The sequence below is a fragment of the Oryctolagus cuniculus genome, chromosome 2 (assembly GCF_964237555.1).
Source record: "Oryctolagus cuniculus chromosome 2, mOryCun1.1, whole genome shotgun sequence".
In the NCBI taxonomy this organism is placed as follows: domain Eukaryota; kingdom Metazoa; phylum Chordata; class Mammalia; order Lagomorpha; family Leporidae; genus Oryctolagus; species Oryctolagus cuniculus.
The window spans coordinates 114,069,230-114,093,184 of NC_091433.1; the positions used below are offsets into that span (position 1 = coordinate 114,069,230).

Consider the following 23,955-nt stretch of genomic DNA (forward strand, 5'->3'; position numbering starts at 1 on the left):
CTGGCCACTTGTGGCCCTTTGGGAAGTGAACCAGCAAATGGAAGATCTGTCTGTCTGTCTGTCTCTCTGTAACTCTGCCTTTCAAATAAATAAATAAATCTTTTTAAAAAGGCCGTGAAGTAACTGCTAAGCTTTACAGCCTATTCAGTGTTTGATACAAACATTCACTATGAAATTGTAGTGCAAAAGGAGCCATAGATATATGTCAACAAGTGAGTTTGGCTACGTTCCCATAAAACTTTATGTACAAAACAAACAATGGACTGGTCTTGGCTCACAGGTCAACGTTTGCTTGGTTTTAACTGCGACATCAAGAGGAGCTAGAAGCATCAAGGACCCCTGAGAAATAAGAGTCATGAGCAAAATGTGAGACGACCCCCTGGCCTTCTTCAAGTGTGCAGTAAACGATGCATTCGGTGCTATGGCAGTATTTATTGAAGGCAGACTGTATACCAGGCGCCACCCTGGGTGCTCAGCACAGACCATCAGCACACCTCCCCTCGAGGGAGCTTATCTTCCAGCAGCCCTGGGTGGAGGAGCCCATAAGTAAACACATGGTGTGGGTGAGTTACACGGTCTGCCAAACGGGGGCGAGAACCAAGGAAAGTAGTGAAGCATGGCAAAGGGAATGTGTGAGTGGGAGGGGGCAGCCCGGAGTGGGGAGTGCAAGCCTCGCCGAGGAGGAGGCAGAATCGCAGCAAAGACCTAGAGGGGGTGGGAGGGAGCTGTACGGATGGATGATTGGAAGCAGAAGAGCCCAAGGAAGGAGGGCTGGCTCGCCTGAGAGGAGCAAGAGGTCCACGTGGTTCTTGCCCTACCTTGGTAAGGGAGAGGAGGGCCAGGAATTAATGGAAGCTCAATTGGCAGAGCCCCGGAGGCCCAGTGGGGACCTTTTACTCTCAGAGATATGGGGGCCAGAAGAGTGACAAGATCTGAGTGGGGAGTCAAAGGATCACTTCCAACTGCTTTGTTGTGTCTTAGGGTCAGCTTACCTGGATTTGGCTCTGACTCCACCACCAATTACTGGTCCAGCACCAGGCAATATAATTATTCTTTATATGCCTGATTTCCCTATCAGCGACTACACTTGAACTAGAAGGTCTTCCTCTTTCCACCAAGAGCAGGAGCCACATCACCTCCTGGGGCCCCACCCCTCTCACCAAAGCGGTGAGGAGTCACCCTGGGGACACTGCCCCTCTGCAGGCTATAGCACTTTCTGGGGCATACAAAGCTCTCAAAGAATTGCGATGTTTTTTGAGCAGTGAGGATACCCATTGAAAACTGCAGAATGAAAAAACAATGGTAGACACTCCCAGGAGTCATGACAAGGTATTAATTCCCTATTGAGTCTAACACGTTATTCCCAAACCTCACACCTTAAGACAGGGACCATCTAGTATTGCACACAAGTTTTGAGAATCAGGAGGCAGAAAACAGTCTCTGCTATAGGTCTGGCTTGAGATGTCTCTCTAGGTTGCAAGTAAGATGTCAGCCAAGGCTGCAGATTGACTGGCACCGGAGGACCTGCCCTAAGACTGCTCACTCACCAGCTGTGGCTGCAGTCCCAGGCCCTCACCACCTGGGCCTCTCAGCTGCACTTCGTGAGCATTCTTATCTCATGGTACCTGGCTTCCCCGAGCTGAGCAACTGGAGATAGAGCAAGGAGGAAGCAACAATGCTTTTTAAGACCTAGTCTCGGGGCCAGCGCTGTGGTATAGCGGGTAAAGCTGCTGCCTGCAGTGCCGGTTCAAGACCCAGCTGCTACACTTCTGACCCAGCTCTCTGCTATGGAAAGCAGTAGAAGATGGACCAAGTCCTTGGGACCCTGCACCTGTGTGGGAGACCTGGAAGAAGCTCCTGGCTCCTGGCTACTGGCAGCTCTGACCATTGTGGCCAACTGGGGAGTGAACCAGTGGATGGAAGACCGCTCTCTCTCTCTCTCTCTGCCTCTCCCTTTGCCTCTCTAACTCTGACTTTCAAATAAATAAATAAATCTAAAAAAAAAAAAAAGACCTAGTCTTAGAAGGGACATAATCAGTTCCTCCATGAAACATGGTCATTTAAAACAAGTCATAAATTCCAGGTCACACTAAGGTAAGGGGAAATTGAGCTCCATTCCTTAAAGGATGAAGTATCTGAGAATTTGTGGATACAAAAACATGAGGGGTCTGGAGAAAGCACTATGGCGCAGTAGGTTAATCCTCCACCTGCAGCGCTGGCATCCCATATGGGCACTGGTTCTAGTCCTGACTGATCCTCTTCCGATCCAGCTGTCTGCTATGGCCTTGGAAAGCAGTAGAAGATGGCCCAAGTGCTTGGGCCTCTGCACCCACATGGGAGACCTGGAAGAAGCTCCTGGCTTCAGATCGGCCTGGCCTCAGCCATTGCGGCCATTGGGGGAGTGAATCAGTGGATGCAAGACCTTTCTCTCTGTCTCTCCCTCTCACTGTCTGTAATTCTACCTGTCAAATAAATAAATAAAATCTTTTTTTTTTTTTTAAAAGAGGGGTCTTCCAAAAGTTCATGGAAAGTGTGTATTGTGTAAAAACTATGCGGCCAGCACCGCGGCTCAGTAGGCTAATCCTCCGCCTTGCGGCACCAGCACACCGGGTTCTAGTCCCGGTCAGGGCACCGGATTCTGTCCCGGTTGCCCCTCTTCCAGGCCAGCTCTCTGCTGTGGCCAGGGAGTGCAGTGGAGGATGGCCCAAGTGCTTGGGCCCTACACCCCATGGGAGACCAGGATAAGTATCTGGCTCTTGCCTTCGGATCAGCGCGGTGCGCCGACCGCGGCGGCCATTGGAGGGTGAACCAACAGCAAAGGAAGACCTTTCTCTCTGTCTCTCTCTCTATCACTGTCCACTCTGCCTGTCAAAAAAAAAAAAAAAAAGCAAAAAACAAAAAACTATGCATGGATTTCAAACATTTTTAGCACCAAAATCACTGTTTAAAAATTTTATTATTTATTTTAATTGAAATGAAGAGATACAGAGACGGACAGAGAACAATCCACTAGTTCGTTCCCCAAATGCCTCCAACAACCAGGGCTGGGCCAGGCCAAAGCCAGGACGGGCTAGAAACTCAAATCTGGTCTCCCACATGGGTGGCAGGGAGCCAAGTACTTTTCCAACTGATGATTCACTCCCCAAATGGTTGCAATGGCTGGGGTTAGGCAAGGCAGAAGCCAGGAGCCAGGAACCCCACCCGGGTTTCCCACACAGGTGGCAGGGGCCCAAACACTAGGGTGAAATAGCAGGGAGCTGGCTGAGAAACAGGGCAGCCAGGACTCGAACCTGGGCTCATATGGAATGCTGGCATCCTACACAGCTGCTTAACCCGTTGCGCCACAACGCAGGCCTCCACACTGGGTTTTTTTTAATAGCGCATTCACAGAAGACACTTGCGTATTCACATTTTGCTCTTCTGGATTTTCAGGTTTTGCTACAATGAATCTGTAGCCTAAATATTCCCTGAGCAGCAGAGCCCCGCCTCCAGCATCTCCCATGGGCCTGGCAAAGGAAGGAAGGAAGGGGATTCAGGGAGAGAGGCCGGGAAGGAAGCGCGGCGGGGAAGGGGGTGTCTCCTTGAGCTGCTCCTCGCAGGCGCTGAGATGCCGGAAAGACCCGGATGGCTGGCAGGGGACTGGCTCCAAAAACTTCCTTCCGCCCGCGCGCTGGGGTGGTGTGCACTCCCGCTGGAAGCCTGCTCCTCCCCAGGCTCCTCCCTGGTGCATTATGCCTTAAAGGCAGAGGCGGCCTTACCGGAGCAGGTCAACATCACCAGCTCCTGCCAGGACCAAGGCACGCTCAGAGGTATCTTTTGGGGGCGCGGGCAGGAGTGGGGCTCTGGCCTGACCTCACACTCAGAATCCCCTGCGTGGGGTTTGGAGGGGGGGGGGGGGCTGCTGACCTGCCGGGAGACCCAGGAAGCTGCTGCTGCCTACCTAGACCCCTGCCAGCTCGGCCTCTGTCTCCCCCCAGCAAGATTTTCTGTTGTTTGTTTCAGAATCGCTGAGTCTACGCGTCTAGGAGCTCAAGATGGTCCTGAGTGGGGCACTGTGCTTCCGGTGAGTCTCTGAGCCTCTGATTGGATGGTGTGCTCTGGGGGAAGTGAGTGCTGGGTAGACCAGTTGACCGGCCTTACCAGCGGGGTGTGGGGGGGAAGGAGGTTGAGGTTGTCCAGAGTTAGGTTCTCCCAGGTGGAGCAGGTAGCAGGGACATTGTGGACAGCACCTGATGGCCCTTAGAGAAGTTCCTTCAGCCTTCCTCGGATCAGAGCAGGGCTGGGGCAGGGCTCCTCGTGAGAGTTCCCCAGTGCTAGGGGGCAACAAGGGAACCTCTGGGTATAGTGTGACACCCTCCATGGTGAGAGCGGGGCTCTGCAGACCCCTCAGCACAGCTCTGGTGTTGCCACCCACCGCACTGAATTGGGGTCAGCCAGGGCACTCAGTGCCACCACTTCCCTGCTGTCTGCCCACTAGCATACTCTAAAGCAGGTGCACCGCTCCGCCCGCACCTCACACTGAGTTGTATTGACTACGTACAGGCTTGCCACGATTCCCCATGCGATACAGTGCAACGACGCTGACGTGACATGTCCCTGTGCTAGGTGTTATACATGGAGATGGCTTAAATAGAGGCGATTGTGATAGAGGTGCTTTAACGTAGGCAAGAGGGTGGTTATAGGCAAATACTACGCTGTTTTCTATGAGGGACTTGAGCACCTGTGGATTTGGGTATTTCCGGGGCTCTGGAGGCAGCCTGCCGTGGATGTCTAGTGCAGACTGGGTAGCACCTCTCAAGGTGTGTCCTGCGGGACCCCGGTCCCATGAGATGCTCTGAGCGTGGAGATCCCTAATCGAGTCAGGGGGCTAACGCTTAGGAGAGGACCACCGCACAACTTCTCACCCGAGTGACTCGGAGAGCTTCTGAAGGGACACAGCTTGTTTGATTGAGTTTGGCCAGACGTTGAACCGATTTTTACACTGCTAAGTTCTTCCCCATATAACACCTCACAGGATGTCAGAAAGTCACCAAGACCGTAGGTAGGAGATAACTCGGAAAAACAAAGATGAAAAAATGTTAAATTTTAAGAAGTTCTTCACTTAGTAGGGACATGTGCCAAATGGAAACAAATTAACATACCGTCTTAGATAGCAGCTGAGGATCAGATTTTAATCAAAAAGTGGTCCAGTTGTTTTCTAATCCATTGTTTTGGTTTAGCAATGGGGACACTTGGGCCCAGAGAGGGTGAGTGACTTATCTGTTGTAAACCAGCAGCGGTGGCAATACAGTGGAGACAAGAACCCAGGCTGCAACTCACGGTCCAGTGTCTCTTCCAGCACAGCACATGGGGAAGATTGACTGGAGTTGAAAATATGGAGCAAACCCCTAAGGGGTCATCCATTGGGAGGGCATGAGCCAGCAGGGCTAGGAGACTGGGCTGACATCCAGCACAGCAGGGAGATAAATGCCTGCGATTGGGGTGCTCTCCGGGGCACCCATCCCTCCCCTGATAGAGTTTCCTCCCCTCCCAATGTTCCAGAATGAAGGATTCGGCCTTGAAGGTGCTTTATCTGCATAATGACCAGCTTCTGGCTGGAGGGCTGCACGCAGGGAAGGTCATCAAAGGTTGGTGAACATGAGGACTTGCTCACGTCTCTCTGCCCTCTGGGTGGGGAGGGGTCTGCAGAGGCCTTGGAGAAGCCATGCGGTGAGTCCAGGCCTAGCCCAGCAGGCAGAGCCGCCTAGAGCAGGCTTCCAGCAGACAACAGACCCCAGCCCCAGCGATGCTGAAGCCTCTATGCAGAGGTGGGACTGTTTTCCAGGAGGAGTGGTTTGTCGTTCCTTCCCAGGTAGCCTTGGGCCAGACTGTTCCATTTCTTGGGAGTCGGCGCTGAGGAGAGAAGTGCAGCAGGCTCTCCGTCTTCATAACCCGCTGTGGGGCGGGGGTGGGGCCTGTCTCTCTGCTCTCTGAGGACCCTCAACCACCCAGGGTGGTGGTGCCATCTGGCCCCCACACTGAAAACTCTTTCCACAGCAATGCACCCTGTCCATCTGGGGTGTGCTTATGGGACATTGAGGCCAGGCAGAGCGCCTGTGCTAAGTCATGTATCCGTGTGTGTGTGTGTGTGTGTGAATATATGCATACATGTGATATGGTTATGTGTGCATGTGTGCGGGTGTGTACTGGTGTGCATATATATGGGCATGTCATGGTTATGTGTGTATGTGTACATACTGCAAGTGTGTGTGCACAAGCATGTGCGTGCATATGTTGTGGTTGTGTGTATGTGTGCGTGTGCAGGTATCTGTGAGCACCTGTGTATGGCTGCAATGTGTGTATACATGCATGTATGTGTGTGAGCTTGTGCAGAAAAAACACGACGCTCTTACGCTCTCAGGAATCTCACAGCGGGTAGGAAGAAGTCCAGACAGCTCTAATGGGAGGCTCCTCAAGACAAGTTTCGGAAAAGAGACCCGAATGCCAAGGGTCCTGGAATCTGCCTGGGGTTAGAGAAGCCTGGAAGATCTGGTCCTGAGCCAGCGGGTGGGATGGGAGGTGCTGCAGTGTGCTTGTGTGCCTCGATGTCCACTCTGGGCCAGGAGGCAGGAAACCAGCCTTCCCCACGCAACAGCTGCTAAGAGGCTCCCTGTCTGCTCACCTTGGTCCTGCTCCCTGGGGTCCAGGGTGGGGTTGTGGAGGGGAGAGGGGACAGAAGGGCAGTCAAGGCCCCCTGTATCTTGCCTCCTCCCTCTAGGCGAGGAGATCAGTGTTGTCCCCAACCGGTCACTGGATGCCAGGCTCTCGCCAGTCATCCTGGGTGTCCAGGGAGGAAGCAGGTGCCTGTCTTGTGGGATGGAGCAGGAGCCAACTCTGAAGTTAGAGGTGAGTCGAGACGAGGCACCCGCACCATCTGGTGATTGAGCCAACAGATACTGGGTGTTCTGTGCTGTGGTGCTGTTCAGGACACCCTGGCTGGGTCCTGCCGACCGCAGCAGCTCCGCCTCCTCCTGCCCTCCCCTAGCCCAGCCCTCCCAGCGCTCCCACTCCTGCCTCTCACTAGCCCTGCCTCTCTGCCGGCAGCCAGTGAATATCATGGAGCTCTACCGCGACGCCCAGGAGTCCAAGAGCTTCACCTTCTACCGGCGGGACATGGGGCTCACCTCCAGCTTTGAGTCAGCTGCCTACCCGGGCTGGTTCCTGTGCACAGTGCCTGAGGCTGACCAGCCTGTCAGACTCGCCCAGATCCCCGATAATGCTGGCTGGGATGCCCCCATCACGGACTTCTACTTCCAGCAGTGTGACTAGGGTGACCTGACCCTCAGAGCTCCCTGGGCAGGGCCAGCCGGGGCGGGGGTGGGGGTGAAGGAGCCCCATAATGGGTGACCGCCCCCTGTGTGCTCAGACTTACTGCGCACATGGCCACTCTCTCACTTCCTGATCCTGAATTTGTGGGCAAATTCTTCTGAGATTTGGGACCTGAGCTCAGTTTCCCTCTGTTGAGTGGTGCTGTTGGTCTGGAACCTCATAGGAACTGCATGCGATAAACTGGGAATAACGTAAAAAGTTTTCAAAGGGAGAAGGTGGAAGCTGGGTTGAGAATATTTCATGCTCAGCCAAAACAGACCCAGTGCCCTTGAACTCCACAGGCCACTCAGGCGGCCAATGAAGTTCCTGCTATTCCCCACTGTGCAGGAGACAGAGGTGGTTGTACAGTTAAGTGACTCAAGGCCCCCAGCCCCTCCTCCTTCCCATTCATCTGGCCATCATCTGCTGCTGCCTTTTCCATCTCTGCCCTCATCCTCTGGCTGTGGACAAGCGGTGGTGTCAGGGGAAATGACTCCAGCTTGGAAGGCAGAAGATGGACAGGGCATGCATCTCTGGAACCCGAGGTACAATGAAAATCCCAGATGCAGGTGTCTACGATCGTGGGAAGATGCTCGAGATACCATAAGTGAGACGACCCAGCCACAAAGTAGTGCAATTTATAATTTCATTTGAATTTTTAAAAGTGCCCATGTATTTCTGTCTAGACAAAAATTCTGGAAGATTTATGTCAATTATAGTCATGTTATCATGGTGGCAGTATAGGTAACTTCTCTATGTTCTTACTTCTCCACATTTCCTCATTGTTGTGCAACAAGGATGGATTCCTTATCTAATAATAAGAAATGCCACTGATCCTGAGGCCAGCAGGGCTGACCGCATGCTTGAGTTGTCCCTGGAAAGAAATTCAAAATAAATTGAGCTCTGCTGCTCGGGCAGCAAGAGCAGGGACCAGGAAAGAGATCCCCACAAAGCCCCCAGGATGGGGAGTGTGGTAGGTTTGTGTGACTGGAATCTCCTGGGTAAGGAATTTACAAGAAAATAAAAGTGCTGTGCTGGAACCTGGAATGCTCATAGCCCCTGTGACCACAAGATGTGGGGTCCAGCCCCAAGGGGGTCGTTGTACTGGATGAACTGTGCCCACCCCCCAATTCAGAACTTCTCAGAACTTGGAACTGTGACCTAACTTGGAGAGAGAGGGTCTTTGCATATGCAATTAGTCAAGACAGTTACGTGGACCTAAACCGAAGATGACTCATGTCTCTGGAAGGACAGGGGACTCAGACAAAAAGACCGTGTGAAGACACAGGCAGAGACTGGGTGATGCTGCCACGAGCCGAGAAGCACCAAGGATGTGGCGGCTGTCAGAAGCTAGGCTGACAGAGGAAGCATTCTCCCCCTGCAGTCTTCAGGGAGGGCCTGGCCAGCCCAACGCTTGATTTTGGAGTTGTGGTCTCCTGAATTGTGAGGGAATCAATTTCTGTTGTGCTAAGGCACTGAGATTATGGGAATTGGCTCAGCGTCCCGGGAAATGAGTACAGCTGCGGCTGATCCCCGTCTCCTGGTGTTCACACGCTGTATGAATTCCCTCCCGTGTTGCCCCAGTCATCTTTGTGATCAAGGGAATGTGGCAGAAGAAGTGATGATACACCACTTCCAAGGTTGGGCTGTAAAAGACACTGTGGCTATCTATAGAGAGACCCACGTGATCCAAAGTGCGTCTCCCCCCATTGGCCACATGGGTGAGCTTGCTGAGCCGGGCAGCCGGGCAGCCAGGCAGCCAGTCCTTCAGCCTGGACAGGCTCTCGGGTGCCTGTAGCCCAGCCGGCAGCCTGGTCGCACTGATTGCAGCCTGCTGAGGGCTAGGCTACTCGAGCTTGCTGCCCCTCAGAAACCATGAGACAATCAATGCCTGCTGTTTTAAGTTCTGCAGTAACTTGTTATAGAGCAATAGATAACTGATACCCCCAAAAGGAAAATAAATACATTTATGTATTATCATTGTAATTCTCTCCTATATTTTCACTCTCATGCTCAAAATGAGCAAAGGGGGCCGGCACTGTGGCACAGCAGGTAAAGCTGCCGCCTGCAGTGCCACCGTCCAATATGGCCGCTGGTTCAAGTCCCGGCTGCTCCATTTCCAATCCAGCTCTCTGCTGTGGCCTGGGAAAGCAGTGGGAGATGGCCCAAGTCCTTGGGGCCCTGCATTCACGTGGGAGACTCAGAAAAAGCTCCTGGCTTCAGATCGGTCCAGCTCTGGCTGTTGTGGCCATCTGGGGAATGAACCAGTGGGTGGAAGACCTCTGTCTGTCTGCCTCTGCCTCTCTCTAATTCTGCCTTTCAAATAAATAAGTAAATCTTTAAAAAAAAATCAAGAGCCCTTTTATTAACCCAAGTGTTCTTTTTAAAATCCAATCATAATAATTTGTTGAATAGTCTATTTCTACTCTGGTCAGATCTTCTCTGAATAACTTTGCACTTCCAGCCAAATGTGCCAGGGACTGTCCCCAGTGTCCCCACCTAAACCCTGGAGGACCAGGGAGAAGACAGAGGAGGGACCCCAAGTATTCTACATGTACCTCCCCTGTTGAAGCAGTCTAACAGGTTCAGAGTCTACTGAAAGGCCAACATGGAGGTGGCCAGGATAGAAGGGGCTACCTCCATGGGTCTCAGAAGCACCTGCCCAAATGCAGCTGAAGTCCATGGACAACAGGCAGCCTCTCAGGGCTGTTGAGAACACGAGCTCCGGGCACCAGGCTGTGTTTCTGCAGACCGAGGTCACATTCTATGTCCATAGCCCCAGATACAGCCTCATGGTGCTTCCTCTGCTTTTGGGTTCTTCACTCGCCCTCTCTGCACAGAGAAATCTCTGGGCTTTCACTACCTTGTTGAGACAACATGTCCCCAGAGAAGGTTTTGCTGAGCTGAGATCCTTGGTCATCTGCTCGGTGCATAGCCCTGCGTGGTAGCAGGTTGCCTTGGGGAGTATGAGACCCCTGGAATGACCTCAAGGTTAGGGCTGCATCAATTTCAATTTATTTCCAAGCACCTAGCATAACAGTTGGCAAATAATGGGGGCCCCATGAGTATAGAATGTGGGAAATATTTCTCCATCCTGGGACATTCTCCCCCCTCTCCTCCACCAGTTAAGAGTGCAGCTCAAATCCCGTCTCATTCTTGAAGGTTTTGCCAGCTCGAAGTGATTGCGTCACCATTTGTGGGATGACAGACTTCAACAGGGCATTAGCTGGGATGAGTCAACACTCGCAAGTCAGTAGAGAAGTGGGGACGGTAAAGCAGTAGCTTTAGAATGTGTGGGCTGATCCGAAGGCAGGAGCCAGGTACTTATCCTGGTCTCCCATGGGGTGCAGGGCCCAAGCACTTGGGCCATCCTCCACTGCACTCCCGGGCCACAGCAGAGAGCTGGCCTGGAAGAGGGGCAACCGGGACAGAATCCAGAGCCCCGACCGGGACTAGAACACGCGGCGGCCATTGGAGGGTGAACCAACGGCAAAGGAAGACCTTTCTCTCTGTCTCTGTCTCTCTCACTGTCCACTCTGCCTGTCAAAAAAAAAAAAAAAGAATATGTGGGTTGGTCAGCACCGCGGCTCACTAGGCTAATCCTCTGCCTTGTGGCGCCAGCACACCAGGTTCTAGTCCCGGTTGGGGTGCCGGATTCTCTCCCGGTTGCCCCTCTTCCAGGCCAGCTCTCTGCTGTGGCCAGGGAGTACAGTGGAGGATGGCCCAAGTTCTTGGGCCCTGCACCCCATGGGAGACCAGGATAAGTACCTGGCTCCTGCCATCAGATCAGCGCGGTGTGCCGGCTGCAGCGGCCACTGGAGGGTGAACCAACGGCAAAGGGAAGACCTTTCTCTCTGTCTCTCTCTCTATCACTGTCCACTCTGCTTGTCAAAAAAAAAAAAAAAAAAAAAAAAGAATGTGTGGGCTGGATCATGATTGTCCAGGAGAGAAGAACCTACTGGCTTTAGATTTCTGGCATCTTAGTAAACACCACTGACCCAGGTCTATGTTGGTAGAAGTGTGATACCCACATGGTGTAGGGTTTGTGCCAGTTATATGCTCTGAGGAACAGACAAAGTCGTAAGGGAAGAAGCCAAGCACGGAGGGTCTTTGTCCCAAAGGAACAATACACAGTGAGCCCCCTTCGAGAAGTCAAAGATCTGTCGTGTACAAGAATATACTTGTCTGTGTAATCCCAGGGAGCACAAGCGGAACACGAGAGTGGAAATTGTGGAAGCTGTTTCTCCTGTCTGAGCCCCCAGTTTTTTAAAGATTTATTTATTTGAAAGGCAGAGTTAGAGAGAGAGAGAGGAGAGAGAGAACGAGCTTCCATCTGCTGGTTTACTCCCCACATGGCTGCAGCAGCTGGAGCTGGGCCAGGTATAAGCCAGGAACCTGGAACTCTGGGTCTCCCACAGGACTGCAAGGGTCCAAACCATTGGGCCATCTTTCACTGCATTCCCAGGTGCATTAGCAGGAAGCTGGATCAGAAGTGGGGCAGCTGGGACTTGAACTGGCGCCCATTTGGGATGCCAGTGTTGCAGGCAGCAACTGAACCCACTGTGCCACAGCGCTGGCCCCATGAGTCCCAAATGTTAACCACAAACACTATTCAAGCTTCATAAAGAGGTTATGAGGGCTCTGATCCTGAAGATGTTGAGGAAAAGCCCAGTTAACCTATTTATTTCTCAGGGATTCCATAGCACAGGTTATCGCATTTCGAGGGAGACTGTGATGCCACATCTAAGGCCATTTATCAGTCCTAAGAATTCTTTTTATCCAAGGAGTTTTTATACCACTATCGTCTCCAATCTGCCCTTGGCCCACAGCTTAGAAAGTCTGGTCTTTTATATTACCTTTTCAAATGCTTAACTCCCCAGCCAGGCTATAAAGCTACTTAACAACAGGGACTGTGCATTGTATGTGTTTATCATATAGCAATATAAAGGCTTAGTAAACACTCACTGGTTACCTGATATAATACACCATACCTTGGCCCTTCCCATGTCGGGGAGAGAGATTGGGAGAGGGGGTGAAGAGTGTTCATTGACCATAGAAAGCAACAACCCAGTCCTGTTTTTTACCATCTTTTCTTGTTTCTCATCCCACAAGATTAACAGTTTTGCCATGACCCTTCCCACTTCCTCACCAAACCCTCTGTCGAATTTTTCAAGTGACCTAAGAGGGAGAATTACAATAGGATTGTTGTTCTCTATAAGGCCTTATGCCCAAGATTCTCTGTTCCTTCCAATGGATGGGTGGAAGTGTCGAAGGGCAGACAGACAGATGGAGAGATGGAGAGATGGGTGGATGGGTGGATGGCTAGACTGAGTAAGTTAGTGTCAATTAGAGACCTGAGTGTTCTTTACCCTGTCTTGCTTACACCATCATATTCCCTAGTAGCCCAGGAAGTATGACCCTTACAGCTGTGTGGGTTTTTAAAAAAATTTTTTTTGATGTTCTATCTCATCAAGGCAGGACCACATAATCAAGTCTGTTGGAAAGCAGAGATTCCCTCCCACCTTTCCAACAGAGCCACACTCACGATGCTATCATCTCAGCTCTATCTCTGTGGCCTGGCTTCGGGCATCAGAGGTTTATCTCTCTTTGGAGCTTTCAGACATACTCTCTCTTATGCTCACACTATCTCTCCAAGACTGGGATAGAGCCCCTGGACAGCAAAGACGTCTGACCCCAACACTGTTTATTTGGCTGCTACACCACTAATGATAGAGTCTGTGATAGTAACTACAGAGCAAGGGCCCAGTGCCTCGCCTGTACTGAGGCTTTATGGGTGACTCTCTCCCCCTTCAATAAACACTCATTAATGTCCCCACCTTTTTATTATCCATGCTGTGCTGAAGACATTGTGAAACCTCTGGGCTCTTCTTCCTCCCCGCACAGGAGCCAATTACAGAGATTGCTGCTGACCTGATCCACCCTGACCAGACAGTATAAACACGAGGCAGATGCCTGGCAGAAATCAGTCGGAGGTTCCAGGCTTCAGGGTCCAGGTCCCCAGGATCAGCAGGTCAGTGGTGGGCAGGCAATGTTGTCTTCTCATTCTGTCTCCCTTTCTTTCTTCCTCCTGTCAAGATTTCTCATGGGCATCCCCATTCCTTCCTCCTGGCAAGCAAGCTCTTGTAACAAGGTGTCCCCACCACAGAATATGATGGGATGTGACATACATCTAGCAGCACGTAAGAGGAATTTGAATAGAGGGTATGGGTGCGGTCAAGTCAACCGTGTTAAATATTTAGAACTGCAGGTACATTTGTATGTCTTCTGTTACTGTAACAAAACAGCTGAGGTTGGGTAATACCTGAGGCTTATGTGTCTGCCTCACAGTTTTAGTGCCTGAGGGTCCAAGATTGGGTGACCCCTTTGTTCAGCCTACTCTCAGCTGTATCCCAATATGGTGGATGACGCCATGGTGATAGTGTGTGCAAGATGATGAGCTCACTTGGTGAGAGGAAGCCCAGCTTGCCCTTTTTAGAATGACCCTCTCTGTGGGAAGTGACCAGGTCCTGCAAGAACCATTTTAATCCCTTGCAAGGATAGTTCCCCCAGTGACCTCACCACCTCCCACTAGGTCCCACCACTGCCACCCTGGAGACCAGGAATTCAGCACACGTATCTTCGGGAGAACAAACCACATCCAAACCTAGCACAGATTTTAGAGAGTAATTTCAGAAGAAATTGTCCAGGCCAGTGATATTCAATCAGTGTCTAGGGAAGCTTGGGAGTTCCTTAGAGGTGTGCACATAGCCTGCTTCAGTAGGAAAGAGAAATACCAGGGTGTCTCCATTGCTCCTTGCTTCAGCAAAAACAAGGTCGGCTTTATCTGTTTTATATTCATTAGGTCCTGTGTAAAATTCATTGTGCAACTTAACAGTTTTGAAAAGTACTGACCTCACCTATCCTCTCATTCCAACGATGATAAATTGAGGACCTAGGGACAGAGGTGGTAAGACCAGTGGGTAGCAGGGCCTGGTCTGGAACCCAGCCTTGCTGTTCAAAGTCTGCTACATGTTTCTGTGTCCTTCTCATAAGTAGCAACGTATGTCAGACAGAGTGGTTGGAGAGAGCCTCGAGTGGGCTACAAGCTATGCTTCATGACTTCAAGATCTTATTGACTTCTATATGAGAAAAATGCCTTAATACACAATAATAAACAATACAGCAAAATTTGATAGGAGCTAGAGTAGGGTTGCAATAGTAAGGGAAAGATCCATTAACTTTGAGTCCTAGAATCATGGATGGTCTGACCTAGAAAGAACTTTAATAACTATATAATCTAATCATATGAATTTATAGACGTTGAAACTGGGGCTTGGAGGTTAAGTGACATGACCCTGTATGCCTGAGCTGTTGCTCCGAGCTGATAATTAACTTGACAGAACTAGCTACTGAACCCATATATATTGATAGGATTCCGTGACCTTAATACTGAAAAATCTGAATGGATAGCAATAAGGAAGGATGACTTTTGGAGCAGAGAAATCCAAAACAACTCTGAGTTTGCCCACTGAGAAGAGAAGATGCTGCGTTGCCTGCCGAGGTGGTCTGGCATCCACAGAGGTGTGCATCACTGTCATGCAGCTAAATCAGGCCAGATGGTGGCAAGATGGGTGGACACTGTAGATCCTAGAGCAGGGATGCAGTGAAAGAAGTACTGAGGATGCTAATCCAGGTATTCACACAGGTTCAGTTGAATTGAAGGTAGAAAAGCCAAGAAAACAAGCCATACAATAGTACTGGCAGGTAAGAACACAGTTATGTTTTAAAGGGATAATCTACTGGGGCTAATGGATAAATTAGACATAAAATGAAGAGAAGTGGGAGAGATGGTCCATGATTCTCAAGTTTTGAACTTCACTGATGAGGGGACTATGACTGCAATGACAAAAATGAAACTGGGAAGGATACTTGGAATTCACTTAACCTTACATTTATTAGACTGTAAATCCCTCTTAGGATTTCCTGCACACCTCTGGAGATAAAGTAGGAGGTGCGGTCTGGATTTAGGAGATAGACCAAGAGGATCATTGCAATTATAGAAATTGATGAATTACAATCCCATGGGATATGAGATAGAAGTGCTTAGGACTTTGTTGTTTTTTTTTTTTTTAAGATATTTATTTATTTATTTATTTGAAAGTCAGAGTTACACAGAGAGAGGGGAGAGAGAGAGAGAGGTCTTCTATCTGCTGGTTCACTACCCAGATGGCTGCAATGGCCAGAGATGCTCTGATCCGAAGCCAGGAGCCAGGAGCCAGGAGCTTCTTCCAGGTCTCCCACATGGACGCAGGGGCCCAAGGACTCGGGCCATCTTTTACTGCCATCCCAGGCCATAGCAGAGAGCTGGATCGGAAGTGGAGCAGCCAGGTCTCGAACCAGCACCCATATGGGATGCCGGCACTTCAGGCCAAGGTGTTAACTTACTGAGCCACAGCTCCAGCCACAGGACTTTGTTTTATGAGCTTCAACCTTAGTGGCAACCCTAGAAGGAGAGGAGAAGTATGAAGGTAACCAGTCAATGCCAAGTGTTCCTAGGAGACAGTGACCATATATCCAAGGAAACAGCAGTCTTTAGACTTGGCTCCACAGAAGCTGGTCTTGGAAAGAGCAGACCTCACATAGCTAATGTGCAGAAGAACATGGAGAAAAACCCTGGGGCCATTTGGTGGCGATGTTTCATGCAGGGCTGATGAAGTCTCAGAAAGCCAGAGACTGTAGTCAAGGAGAAGTAAGAGGAAGAAATGAGGGACATAGGCCGTAGTCCAATAGGAAAAGGAGAACTTTGGGATGGCATGGCGGGGTGGTGTGCATTAGGAGGGAGCATGGCAGAAGCTGAGCCCCAGGATCCCAGCCTCTCTGATGGAAGGACTTCTGGTGGACTAGCAAGTAGTTTCTCTTTTCTACTCATTCCATCACAACCCAGCAGAACTTAGGCAGTGGGGGCCTGGTACAGGAGTCTCCAGGAAATACATGGAGATTTGGGACTGTGCCTGGATGGGAAGCTTCTAGGGCCCAAGAGATCCAGCTGGACTGGGCCAGTGCTGATTTTCAGCTGGCTCTTTGAGTTTACACTGATCAAGAGTGGGAGACACCAGCTTGCCTGTCCAGCTTCACACAGGACCCTCCACTTGGTCTGCCCCACCTGGACTTTGCCACAGCTACCCAGCTGCCCTTACATCTGTCGGCCTAACCAAAGGGGCCCCAAGGGTTTGGCTAAGAGACAGCACATCATCAAATGGGCTTGCACTGGGGCCATGCTACCTTTGGCTACCCCAGCTCAGATCCCTTGTTATTCAATGTGGGGTCCAGGGACCAGCAGCCTTAACATCACTTGGTTGTGGGTTGAAATGCAGAGCCTCAGGCTCCACACCAGATCTAGGGAATCAGAATTTTAGCAGGAGGTGCGGGAGATTTATATGTTCATTAAGGACTGAGAAGGACTGAGCTGGCCTGCCAACCCAGGCCTGGCTGATCACTGGCATCTTTCCAAGTGGTAGCAAATGGGAACCTCAGCCTAGCATATAAGACTTATCAAGAATCTCCCAGGTGCATTAGATGGGCAGGTCCATCTGGGTGCCAATGACCTGACTGAACACTTCATTAAAAATATTAAAACCTACTTTGTATGACAAAGGAAATTCATGTCTATTAGCAGAAAAAAATACTGAGATTTTAAAAAATAATAAAAATCTCTTCCAATCCTGTCAGCCAAACTACATGTGGTCACAGTGCTGGGAGTCTTTGTTTTGTAAAGGTGTGTCTCTATCCAGGCATGTGTGTGCGTTTAAGTGGAATTTAATGTATAGATTATTTAAAACCTGTATTTCTCACTTAATATATCATGAAAAGTTTTATGTCATCAAATATTCTCTTACAATATCATCTTTTTTTTTTTTTTTTTTTTTGGACAGGCAGAGTGGATAGTGAGAGAGAGAGAGACAGAGAGAAAGGTCTTCCTTTTGCCGTTGGTTCACCCTCCAATGGCCGCCACGGCTGGCGCGCTGCAGCCGGCGCACCGCACTGATCCGATGGCAGGAGCCAGGTACTTATCCTGGTCTCCCATGGGGTGCAGGGCCCAAGCACCTGGGCCATCCTCCACTGCACTCCCTGGCCACAGCAGAGAGCTGGCCTGGAAGAGGGGCAACCAGGACAGAATCCGGCGCCCCAACCGGGACTAGAACCCGGTGTGCCGGCGCTGCTAGGTGGAGGATTAGCCTAGTGAGCCGCAGCACCGGCACAATATCATCTTGTATGAACTTTTACTTCCTTATTTACTGAAGTTGCCGTATGTTTGAACCCAATTTCTGGTAGTGAGCATTCAGATTATTTACAACTCCTCACTGTTTTAAAAATAATACGGTAAACATCTTTGTAAATAAAAACGCAGGAAACCAATTATTTTTTCTTCAAATAAGGGCAACACACGCCACCACGTGGTATGTGCCGAGCCGTGAGACTGATTCACATCCCCACATCCATATGGAGTTTGTTCCTTTTTCGGTTCCTGCTTTCACTCTTGTCAGCTCTTGAACCCCCAACTTGAGACCCAGAGGTAGAAAGTGAGTTGTCCAAGGTGACAAGGTGGCAGATCTAGGACGAAAGCCCCTGGGTCACAGCCATGGCATCAGGAATGCCGAGGTACTGGTTAGTCCCGGCCTCGACACCACCTGCCTCCCCATGTGTCCCCCGGCGCCACTCTAACCCTTCCCTGTCCCCCTCCTTCTTCCCACCCCCCTTCCTGCTTTCTTTCCTCCGTCCTCTTGTTTTCTGCTTTCTTCTATTTTTCCTCCTCTCTTCCTTCTTCCTTGGAGAGAATCAGATTGAACCTTCACTGTTCTGGGCATGTCCAACTCCTGATTGGCTCTGGACTCCTTCCCATGCCAGCTCCTGAGTTGGCCTTTCGGAAGGGTAGACATGCTAGGGGCGGATCAGGTGCCCGGAAGAGCAGGGCTGTGTGAAGCTGAGTGGTCGAGGGCTTACATGGGGCCAGCACCTTCAGTTTAGGTGGTTTCCTCCTGGAGCAGGAGCACAGGGGGTTTGGATGGCTTAGCTTTGCTGAGGCTCCCTGAGACTCTCCCCACTCCTACTGCCCCTGGAGACTCCATGGGGATGCTCATCACCCCTTCTTGGGCAGGGGGTTTGGAGTGTGGGGACCCCCAGGGTAGGCTGGGAAGTGGAACCAGGTTTGAGCTGGGCTCATCCTCCAGTGGAGCACACCGCACCCCGTGCAGCCCTGGGAGGAGCCCTGGCTAAGCTGTCGGGGGCAATCCTAGGGCTACAGCAGTGCACATGTCCCAGGCTCACACGCCTGCCAGCTTGGCCTGCTCCTAGATGGCTCGAAGGAGGCAGAGGGAGGGTCCCTGGAGTGTGATGGGTTGGGGAAGACTCTGGCAGTCAGTTATAGCTGAGAGGTCCAGGGGGCCTTTGCAGCCTGCGGTGTGGTTGAACCCCAGTGTGCCTGTCCCCACTTCCACCTAGCATCATTCTCTCACAGTCTCTCTCTCTCTCCTCCCTTCAGCGAGAACCAGACACCTGCAGTATGTGTTCCCTGCCTATGGCGAGATACTACATGTAAGTCCTGGTGTGTCCACCACTGTCCCAATCAGGGGGCCACAAAAGGGAAGGAAGGCTGAGACTGTGTTCTCGGAACCCCTCCGTTAAGCTTCCTCCTCGTCATGCTAACGATAGCTCTCCTTCCTAAGAATCTGCAAATGCCAGCCGCTAGCAAGCCACGGGGGGACCCTCACTAACCCCGTTTGATAGATCTTGGAACAGAGGCTTGAAGCAGTTAAATAACTCCTCCCACAGAGCCAGAGATGAGACCTCACGTTGTCTCTGAGTGCTCAGGGGCGACGCTGAATCCGGGTGACAGCATCACCGCGGTGGCCCCTGCAGCACCTACTCTCAGCCTGGCCTCCAACTCAACTCTGCATTTTTCCTTATTTGAGATTTGCTCTGGTTTAGTGCTTCGTTGCCTGTGGTTTTTTGACATAAACTCCCACAGGTCCTCTGAGGCATGAGATGAGATGTAAGAAATATAAAAAAAAAAATTTGATTTCTGGAACATGTCGCTCAGCGCCCCCTGTAGGCCAGCACTGCCCTGGCCTGCCAGAGGTGGCAAAGCGTGCCAGTGACATCACATGCCAGTGACGTCACATGCCAGTGACGTCACATGCCAGTGATGATGTCACATGTGGTACCCAGCTGGGGTTCTGGTCGAGTCCTGGCTGCCAAGGTTTCCGGGGGAATAGCAGATCTTTTCAGACTTTAATTTTTATTGTACAGATGAACCTGCTGTAAACACATACAATCACTAGCTAAAAGTTCTGATGCTTAGCTGTCATTGAGGGAGAAGGATGTCTTGAAGGTGGTGGTGTTGGTAGAGGGGTTCTGCCCTCAAAGTTTTCAGGAGCTCCTTAGGCCCTGGGAGCAGCTGATGGACATCTTTAAAACCAGCTGGGTGACGGCGCTAACAACCTGTTAAGCCCTGACGTTCTAGCTGCTCACCCCGGTATCTCTCCAGCTTCCCCGGCATGCACTGAGCCCCACCCTCCCAGGCTCACAGTCGCTCTCAAGCTCTGCTCCGGTCTCCACCAACCTCCTGTATTTGCCTCAGCCCAAGTACACTTTGTGCTGCCCAGAGTGGGTGGTAGACATTGCATCATGTAGGCTGTTTTTTTTTTTTTCTTTCTGATTTGTGGGTTTTCTCTTATAAGAATTCTTGGGCCAGTGCCGTGGCTCACTTCGCTAATCCTCCGCCTGCAACGCTGGCACACCAGGTTCTAGTCCCGGTCGGGGCGCCAGATTCTGTCCCAGTTGCTCCTCTTCCAGTCCAGCTCTCTCTGCTGTGGTCCGGGAAGGCAGTGGAGGATGGCCCAAGTGCTTGGGCCCTGCACCCGCATGGGAGACCAGGAGGAAGCACCTGGCTCTTGGCTTCGTATCGGCGCAGCACGCGGGCCATAGCAGCTATTTGGGGGGTGAACCAACAGAAGGAAGACCTTTCTCTCTCTCTCTCTCTCTCTCTCTCTCACTAACTCTGCCTGTCAAAAAAAAAAAAAAAAGAATCCTTTAAAATATCTGCAAGGAAATCACAATTATTCACTCCCTAACACCCTTCGTAGAGAGAATAAATATCTACGAGGCCCTGGAGCAGGCCTGGAAAATCTGGGCTAAGGCTCACTGGGAAATGTCCCGGGGAAGCTGAGAACTGCTTTACCCTCCATTGGGAAGCATTGGCTCCCGCGCTCTGCCTGATGGGTGCTGGGGCCTGCTGAATGCAGAAAGCGCAGCCTCCGAAAAGCCGGGGCCTGAAGGACCCTGAGGACAGACAGACCAGGAGGGGGAAGGTGGGGGAGAGCCACCAGCACCACTGTCCTCTTTCAGAATCAAAGACGCAGACCAGAAGGTTCTGTACATAAGAGATGGCCAGCTGCTGGTGGGAGATCCTGATGTAGACAAGTGCAGTGCGGGTGAGCTTCCGACAGGTTCCCTCTCCCTTGACCACAGGCCCTCACTTCTCTCCGGCTTCCCTCCCGGCCACAGGGCCAGCGGCTGCACCCAGCCACAAGCCGCTGCGCCCTCTCCCAGCTAGGGGACACGACCCCCCTACTGAGTCGGGGCTTCCCTGTAGCCCGCAGTGGGTCTGTCCAGGTGCAATTCCTCTGCTCAGTGAGACCTGGCTCTCTTCTCTCCCCCACCCACCCCTACGCCCCCAGAGAAGATCTGCATCCTTCCAAACAGAGACCTGGACCGCACCAAGGTCCCCATCCTCCTGGGGACCCAGGGCGGGAGCCGCTGCCTGGCATGTGTGGAGACAGAAGCTGGGCCTTCTCTACAACTAGAGGTGAGATGCCCCACTCCCCGGCCCTGGGGGACACTGCAGACCCAGCCCGCCCCAGGATGCTCTGGCACCCGAGCACCTGTCGCTCCCCCTCTTCGCGAAGGAATGACACTAGACCCTGCGCTGTTCTTTTGTCTGCTCGGACCTTCCCGGGTTTGCTGCTGGTTCTTCCCGGGTTGGCTGCCAATCCTTCCACCTCCGTGGAAGGGCGGCTCCCCCTGCCACTTTCCCCACTTCCGTGGGGGAGCGGCACACCGCCGGCAGGCTCTCTCGGGGGCTGCTCAGATGTTATCCGGATGTTCCCTTTAGATGTTCCTCATGCATGTTGTCTCTCTCCTCCTTTATAGTCCTCTTCCACCAATCCCAACTCTGCTACCCACACGCCGAGCACGCTGCTCTCCTCCAATCAGGAGCAGGTCCTACAGTTTATTGGTTGAACTGGAGGCAGCTGTGTAGAAGCTGTTTCCTCCTCTCCCAGCGCCATATTGTGGGAGAGCAGATGCATAGAATAAGTCTTAATTCCAGTAACTTAGTCTAGTCCGAGTTGCTCCCCACAAGCACCCATCTGTGGATGCCCAACCAAGTTCCCCAGGTCTCTACCATCTCCCCCTGCACCCAGCACTGAGACCCTTGCCTGGGAATGTGTAAAACGCATCTGCCTCCTTGCCCCCACAGGATGTGAACATCGAGGACCTCTACAAGGGGGGTGAAGAGGCCACACGCTTCACCTTCTTCCAGAGCAGCCTGGGCTCTGCCTTCAGGCTGGAGGCTGCTGCCTGGCCTGGCTGGTTCGTCAGTGGCCCGGCCGAGCCCGAGCAGCCAGTGCAGCTCACCAAGGAGAGCGAGCCCACAGCCCGCACCGAGTTCTACTTTGAGCAGAGTCGGTAGGGAGGCAGGGTGCCGAGGTCCATGCTGCTCAGGGTCTTCATGGTGCACCCCCCCCAAAGATGTCTCCATCTGAATTCCCAGACCCACGAATGTGTTATGGCAAATGAGACTGCACAAGTGGGATTAAGACCCCTAGGTTATCCCGGTGGCCCCATGGAACCATGGGTCCCCAGGAGGGTGAGGAAGGAGGATGGGGGTGAGAGGGAGATTGAAAGACGCTGCACTGCTGATGGTGAAGATGGAGAGAGGAGCCAGGCGCCAACAGGTGCGGGCGGATTCTGGAACAGGCAGCGGGATGGGCCCTCCTCAGCGCCTCCAGTAGCATGGCTCTCCTGAAACCTTGGTTTTTAGTCCCATGAAACCAGTTTCAGACTTCTGACCTCCAGACACCAATAAACCTGGGTTGTTTGAAGGTGCTGTGTTGGTGGTGATTTGTTACAGCAGTGTTAGGTAATTTCTCCAGGACCTCGGGCAGCCTGGGTGCACTGTTTAACGCAGAGATAAGTTGCGTTCATCTGGTGTGTTCTTCTTGGAAGACTGCCCACGGCTCCTCCTGGACATGTAGAGTTTAAGGTCATAGTGGAACCCTTGAGTTGAGGTGACCTGTTACAGCTGGGAGCAGCCGACACAAACTTGGCTGAGAGTGTGCCATTGGAGCTGGGACCTGTCCTCTGAGCCCCAGTTACAGGGAATCTGTGACCAGGCTGAAGCCATGGATCAGGACCCCTGGAGGGGGTGGACTGCTGGTACTCTGCTGCTTGCGTACAACCATGCAGCACGCACCTAACATGCTCCGAGTCCCAACAAGGGGTGGAACCTCAGATCAGTGTGTCTTCATCCCCGGAACGACCGCACAAGGCAGGCATTCTCACCACCACCAGCCAGATGAGGAAAATGGGTCAAGAGAAGTAAAAGCACCCAGACTATAAATGTTGGGGCTCAAGATCAGACCTGGTGCATCTGACCATGACCCAATGCATCCTACAACTATTTATTTCAGTGCAAGTGCTGGAGGAAAAAGTCTGGTTTTGTTCACCAGTTTACCTCCAGCACTTGCACTGAAATAAATAGTTGAGTCCCAAAACACTAAACAAGCGAATAAACAAACAAGAAACAAATAGGGCGATTTACATGATAGAAGGTGAGGGCAGCAGGTGTTCAATGGGAATTATTAAGTAGGGTGATGGGGGTACAGTTTTGGAGGACAGGACTTTTTGGAAGAGGTGATACTTGAGCTGAGGATGAAGGGCTGGCAGCAGCTGGGACTGGGAAGGATCCAGGCGGAGGAGTAGGCAGTGCATCAACCCTGAGACAGACAGGTGCCAGTGTGTTCCAATAAGAACAGACAGCCCTGAGGCTGAAGCCTGGAGAGCGAGAGGGAGAAAGAGCTGAGCAAGACCAGAAGGCCTGGGCCATGTGGGGCCTTCGTGGTAAAGCAAGGGCTTCGCTGTATTCAGTGTGAAGGGAGGGTTTGGGACAGCATTCCCCAGAGGAAAGATAATGGAGGTACAGCTCCGCCACTTGGCGGTTCCTTCCCGAGCTGCCCCGCATAGCGTGCATGTGACCCAGGCACCTTACCCACTTTCGGAGGCAGATTCTGTTTTGCGTCACCAATGTCACTGCTGAGACATACAGGGTGATGAGTTAGTGCAAAGTCTTAAATGAACTAGTTGGACGTTCACCTAACCATGTGCGGAGTGCTTCGGTAGCAGGCACAGCAGTGGAGCTGATAGTGGTGGCTGGGCAGGGCTTCTCCAAGGAGAGGGTATTGCATCCGGGCCTCGAGTTTTCCAGGCAGACAGCACAGGGGTGGGCGTTCCAGGCAGAAAGTGCCACTCAAGCTGGTGTGCGAGAGGAGA

General features: G+C 51.8%; 2 protein-coding genes across 3 annotated transcripts; both read left to right on the forward strand.

Annotated features, from left to right (window-relative positions):
- The first annotated feature begins 3,557 nt into the window (after positions 1-3,557).
- On the forward strand, positions 3,558-9,329 carry IL36RN (interleukin 36 receptor antagonist). Its single transcript, XM_002709610.5, has 5 exons — positions 3,558-3,809; positions 4,003-4,063; positions 5,542-5,627; positions 6,758-6,885; positions 7,084-9,329. Exons 2-5 carry the CDS (start codon positions 4,035-4,037, stop codon positions 7,306-7,308), a joined length of 468 nt encoding a protein of 155 aa, XP_002709656.1. The 5' UTR covers positions 3,558-3,809; positions 4,003-4,034; the 3' UTR covers positions 7,309-9,329.
- Positions 9,330-13,249: 3,920 nt separating this feature from the next.
- Positions 13,250-22,508, forward strand: IL1F10 (interleukin 1 family member 10). Of its 2 annotated transcripts, none has more exons than XM_002709611.5 (5): positions 13,250-13,378; positions 18,887-18,939; positions 20,752-20,837; positions 21,084-21,211; positions 21,884-22,508. In XM_002709611.5, the coding sequence occupies exons 2-5, from the start codon at positions 18,908-18,910 to the stop codon at positions 22,094-22,096; spliced, it is 459 nt and encodes a 152-aa protein (XP_002709657.2). In that variant the 5' UTR covers positions 13,250-13,378; positions 18,887-18,907; the 3' UTR covers positions 22,097-22,508. The 2 variants fall into 2 exon arrangements, with proteins under 2 accessions (XP_002709657.2, XP_051692479.2); XM_051836519.2 differs by having other exon boundaries at positions 13,324-13,385.
- Positions 22,509-23,955: the final 1,447 nt, after the last annotated feature.

Bases quoted from the DNA above. Each gene is read 5' to 3' on its own strand.
- IL1F10 (XM_002709611.5), top strand. From the start codon at position 18,908: ATGTGTTCCCTGCCTATGGCGAGATACTACAT. The intron at 18,940-20,751 runs GTAAGTCCTGGT...GTCCTCTTTCAG, and splicing joins CCTATGGCGAGATACTACAT to AATCAAAGACGCAGACCAGA. The intron at 20,838-21,083 runs GTGAGCTTCCGA...CTACGCCCCCAG, and splicing joins TGTAGACAAGTGCAGTGCGG to AGAAGATCTGCATCCTTCCA.
- IL36RN (XM_002709610.5), top strand. From the start codon at position 4,035: ATGGTCCTGAGTGGGGCACTGTGCTTCCG. The intron at 4,064-5,541 runs GTGAGTCTCTGA...CCAATGTTCCAG, and splicing joins AGTGGGGCACTGTGCTTCCG to AATGAAGGATTCGGCCTTGA. The intron at 5,628-6,757 runs GTTGGTGAACAT...TCCTCCCTCTAG, and splicing joins CGCAGGGAAGGTCATCAAAG to GCGAGGAGATCAGTGTTGTC.